This window comes from Geospiza fortis, unplaced genomic scaffold (assembly GCF_000277835.1).
Source record: "Geospiza fortis unplaced genomic scaffold, GeoFor_1.0 scaffold54, whole genome shotgun sequence".
Lineage (NCBI taxonomy): Eukaryota > Metazoa > Chordata > Aves > Passeriformes > Thraupidae > Geospiza > Geospiza fortis.
In genome coordinates, this window is record NW_005054301.1 from 7201 (window position 1) to 12727 (window position 5527).

At 41.1% G+C, this 5527-nt stretch overlaps 1 protein-coding gene across 1 annotated transcript in view; it reads right to left on the reverse strand.

The window, feature by feature from the left end:
* CALM1 (calmodulin 1) overlaps positions 1–3852 on the reverse strand; it is an 8819-nt gene extending 4967 nt beyond the window's left edge. The window contains exons 1-3 of the mRNA XM_005431667.3: positions 3517–3852; positions 2415–2558; positions 309–415 (exon numbers count right to left, since the gene is read on the reverse strand). Coding sequence (XP_005431724.2) covers positions 309–415; positions 2415–2484 — 177 coding nt within the window. The 5' untranslated portion in view covers positions 2485–2558; positions 3517–3852. The remainder of the gene's footprint in view (positions 1–308; positions 416–2414; positions 2559–3516) is intronic.
* Positions 3853–5527: the final 1675 nt, after the last annotated feature.

Here is a 5527-nt window from a genome sequence, read left to right on the forward strand (position 1 = left end):
CCCCCCCACATCCCAAACCCCCCCCCCCACCTCCCCCAAGCATTAAGGTCTGCTAATCTCTGTTTCTAAGGAAAGGCCAGAAAGTTTTCCTCATGGATGAGCCTAAAGCTTAGACCTTGCTGTATAAACCAAGTAGAACCAGGCTGCAACAGTGCTGGTTCTATATTCAGAACAACCTCTCTTATGTTTCCAATTCCTCTGTTTCTACTAGAGGACTCTTTCTCCTTCTAGACAAGAAGAGAGAAAACACTAAGGAAAATACAGACATCATTATTGCTTTAGAAGAGCAGCTGTACTTTCAGTAATACCTTGTCAAAGACTCGGAATGCCTCACGGATTTCTTCCTCGCTGTCTGTGTCCTTCATTTTTCTGGCCATCATGGTTAAAAATTCAGGGAAGTCGATAGTGCCATTGCCTTAATAAAAAAAAACTTCCAAAAATTAAACTTCCGAGCTTTTCTTCACAAAAAAACAAACAAATACTTGGCATTTGACTCAGCCAGGGACAAGATTGCCAGATGCTCTGTTAATTGTCCTTATGGATGAACTGGTTCCTCTCTCTAAATTGCTACCACTGCCTTTTTGCTATTATAACATGCAGCAGCCACTGTTCCAGCACAAAAATCAACCGCCACCTTCTTTCAAGGACAAGCCACACCATTTGCCACCAAAGCCACAAGTAAAATGCCATTTTGATGCATCAAGGTTAACCAGTAACAAGACTTATTTTACTTCAAATAACTCCCACAAAATCAACCTTTTAATTTTTTATAATCTCTCAATTGTTGTGTCTTCCAGGAAGAACACATATTAAGCTGCCATTGCAATCCAAGGTTATCTAATATTTGGGAACATCACTCATAACTGAACTGTAAATACTTTTTTCTTTCCAAAAATCAACTCCCTTATCAACCAAAGTTGCACACAACCAGAGCAACAAACCATTCTAATAGGCCACAAGGACCTGCAAATTCCAGTGACAGAAGAAAAGCTGACATTATTTGTTATTACTGATAAGCTTAGCTGTAGGTGTTCTTACAGGTATTTTACTGCAAAACTGAAAATCCCTGTTGACATCCAGGCCTCACCCCTGAGATTAAGCTCTTCATTCAAAGCAAAGATTTAAATTTAAGGCTGCTTAAAGCTAGGGGAAAAGTGGTATGGTGAGGAAACTAGATTTGTATAGTCAGGATTCAGCTCTATATGCCAAAAAGGAAAATTAAGTAGTTCACAAAACCACATTAAACAATTCACTGTGCAACTAAGATCTACCCATTGATTTAAAGAAGCATACAAATTCATTGTACAACTAATGAAGTTTAAGAAAATCCTTGCATCCTAGGGATTCCAGCCTGAGACACACACAGCTATTTATCATCATGGCCAGCTTTATGCGCCAGTAAAATATGAACACAGGTCTCACACTCAGTTTTGAAAACAACCTCAATGAACATGCAGAAGAATAGCAAAACATTCTGCTGTAACCCGAATTTAAACAGTTGGTCAGGCATAGTTATCTGAAGTCCTCAGTCTCCTTCTGTTTTAAATCCATCAGAGCAGCATTTGGTCTGCAGCCTAAAGCAGCTACACAAACCCTGCATACCACTGCAGACACTGAAGCTTATCAGTTTCAGCAAAACCCAGCAGTTAAAGTTTACTTACACTTTTTTTAAGAAAGTAGTTTACTTAATATGGCCTGATATTCCAGTAATTTATACTCTTGCCAATATACTTTCACTCTTCTTTTACAAAATGGTTAGAGAAAAATCACTATCACAATCAAAGTACAAGACTAGAGGCCTGACATCCCTGAGCAGGGGAATATTATTCCATTTTAAAACTGTTAGCCTATGTGGAGTTCAGAAACACAACACGTGTTTCAATATGGGCTCTCTGGTGTTCATTTAAAATAATTCTGTTAGCCTTGATATGGGAAGGGTTTTCTGCCTTTACCTCCAACAGCCCCTCTCTATCTATTAGGGATTTAATACATTATATAGACTATACACTCTTCTTGTTGTGCTAAACTTCCACTGAAAACACTATTCCACTTCTAAAACACTTTTTGCCTTAGCCAAAACCACAGACATTGGTAAAGCTATGGGCTGACAAAACATACAGGGAAGCTGGATGGAAAGACAGGTTAATGGCAGGTCAGGGCAAGTCAGATAGCAATAGGAAGCCTGTGACCCATAAAATATTAAAGACAAATAGCATAACTTTGTCTCTGCCCATTGCCTGTTTTTAGTCTCATGAATACTGCTAGCATCTTTGACACCCTTCTGAGTTTAGAGTCTACACAGCACTTTGAACCTGCAGTAAGAGCTCTATATCATACTCTTGCCAAAGCAGTTTAAACCCAGGTGTGGAGGTCATACACATTAAAGATGATGACAGCACCTTCCCAACACTTACCATCAGCATCTACCTCGTTGATCATATCCTGCAATTCTGCTTCTGTTGGATTTTGACCCAGTGACCTCATGACAGTTCCCAGTTCTTTTGTTGTGATAGTACCATCACCATCTTTGTCAAATAGGGAAAAGGCTTCCTTGAATTCTAGAGGCAGAAACAGTCCCAGTGTTTAGAGACATCACCAGCATGAGAAAACCATAGACTAAAAATGCACTCTACTGACAAAGCCTGGCACAATTCTAAGAAACATTTTCTCTTTTTATCTAACTGTCCCTGTATTGAGAGAATTAACACTCTCAAATACAAATAAAAAATTACTTACAATACCAACACATAATTTTCACAATAAATTCAAACTTATTTCATGTGGCTATTTATCTGCATTTACAACTCTGTAATTCATTTCCATGCATCTGCATCTTGCCTGAGGCACAGTTGCTCCACAAACAGCAGCTGTCTGAAATAAGGGAAAGGAGCCACTGGGTTCCCTTAACAATTAACAGACTTAGAGGAACAAAAGCATTGTCATTTACCACTTATTTTCAAGTCAGCAGATAATAACAATTAGTGTCAGCCACAAATGGGGGGCTGGGCTCCAGAAGGTCAAATAATGCTCCTTCTCCTGACCAGCCTGAATTACAGGCAGTTTATTAAAAGATTATTTAAAAGACACTGGCTTTTGTGGACAAAATCAATGTAACAATCTGAGGTTTATTTGTTGCCATTTCATTTGTAGCTGATCTTCACTCTATTAAAGAGTACCTAGGTCTCCTTTGACTCTAAGTAGTTCACTTGAGTCTAGCAATTATTTCTGTTTGCCAGAAATCTAGGAGAACTTGGCTCAAGTCTGAACATCTAAAAAAATATCATTATCTGTAGTCCAAGGAATAAGAAGTCTAAATTAAGAGGCAATGAACCAGTAATCTTCCAGAATATTTTTGTCTGGTTTTTTTTTAGTTTGGGATTTTTTAAAGTGAGTGCTTTTCAAAAGTGCTAGTACAGATTTAAAATTGTCAAAGATGTTTTTTTCCACTACACTTGAGATAATATATTTTCTTTTAGTCACAAGAGCTAGCAAAAAAAAAATCATCAAAACACTTACCAGCAATCTGTTCTTCAGTCAGCTGATCAGCCTACACGAAGAATAGAACATTTTAGAATACTGTTTACCACTAGCTCTGTCAAGCCATTAGGCACTTCCTTTCAATTTCAGAAGTGATTTATCATTACTTTCATGAAGTCACTTTCAAACCCTGGAATTCTGTCTCTGCAAGGAGACTGCACTCACCTACACCATGCAGCTGTTTCCAAAAGCATATAGGCTAACTTGGTTTGAAACTGCATATGCAGAACCTAACGCCATCCTGCAACTTGGTGAATCAGACTGGGTCCAGTGAAGGACACAAGCCAGGCTCCTTGCAATTGGTCAGAGAGGCACAAAATCCCCAATGCCTTGTGTTCGGGGTTTCACAGCACACGCCATTCGCAGCAGGACAGCGTGGGGGGACCGCACACGCGGGGGCTGACGCGTCACCCACGGCTCCAGCCCTGCCCTCCCCACCTCACTGCAGCAGCCTCCACCCCTCTGCCTGCCCCACAGGAGGGGCTCTGCTGCGATGTTACAAATTACATCTCAGTGTAATAGAGATTTTCGCTACCTCTGACAAAGAAAATTAGCTTTCATACATCATATTACTTTTTCATTCAGCCAAGCAGTTTAAGGTGCCTCATCCTGACATGCAGGTTGTTTTATATATAATTTTAAGTGGCAAGATTTAAAATGCCTGTTTATGACCGCCTGTTCATCAAGGGGCATTGCTGCATACAAAGGTATACAGCTCAGTGGGTAATCAAAAGGGCTTTCTAGAGCTTGACTGTGATAGCCACATCCTTCCAGAATCCTCTCCCTATGTATGGATAGAGCATCACAAAAGCTCCAGTTTGGACTCAAAGGAGCTAACTAGTTCTCTATGGAAAAATATGCCTTTTCCTAGTAAAGAAAAAAGAGAATTTTACATGCCTAATCACAGATACAAGGTACTAACTTGTTTTTAAACACATTTTACTGAACTGTTTTTACAAATAGAACAGAGAATTTTGTAGGTCAGAGAAGTTAGGCAAACCCTTCTTGTCCTAAAATACGAAGTATAAAAACCATCTAACTGCAGCAAAGAGCAACAAATACAATGGAGAATTAATCAGCTATGCAATGTTAAGGGAAAAGGATAGGTTGAAAATCTCTATATGTGAAGGAAAATAAACAGATCTCATCTGCAATTAGGTAGGGGTTTTCTTTTAAGGTATGTATGTAATGATTAAACAATTCCCCGCATGCAGTGTGTTGGAGGAAGGAGAAAAGGGTAGAAATAGCTAAAGACAGTCTTCTTTAACAACTGCAAAAAAGCTTGTGCTCAAAATCCGGCTCGACTTCCTGCACGCTTTGTGATTTTCCAGAAAATACGAGGTTTCACTTAAAGATTATCTAAGGAATTTACATAACAGACTCACTGCCCTGCAGAACAGGAAACAGAGCCACACCTTGGCAAAAAACCTCCAGCCCGCAGCACCAGTTCGTTGCCCATTAATCAGAGCTCGCTGAACGTTTCTAAAATCATATTTCAAGAAAAAACAAAACAAAACAAAAAAACCCGCAAAACAAAACCCCAAAACCTTCGCACACCCGGTGATGCCCGAGGACACAACCGAACCCTACATTGCCGAGGGGTTCACCTTTCCGAGCAACAGGCACAACCACTAACTATATCCTTACCACAGCTACAGGACAAAGGTACCCAGCCGGGGCTGGAGCCATCACCCCACCCAGCCAAGTCATCAAATCCTGTCCTGGTGATGTCAGCCTTCTCCTACGGGAAGGGGAGATGCAGAGACAGGGTCGAGGAACACCCACATTGCCAAAAAGCGATTAGAGGTCAGTCTGCAACTGTTTCTCCGCTCTCGTAGGAAGCGAAAAACCGCCGGGAATATCCCAGCCCTTCCTCCTGCTCTCTTTTGGGAGCAGCCGGCAGATGATGGGATGCGTTCCGGTGGGCATCGCCCGGCCGGCGGGGCGGGAGGCTCGCAGCCCGCCGGCGCAACAGGCGCCCTTCCCGGCC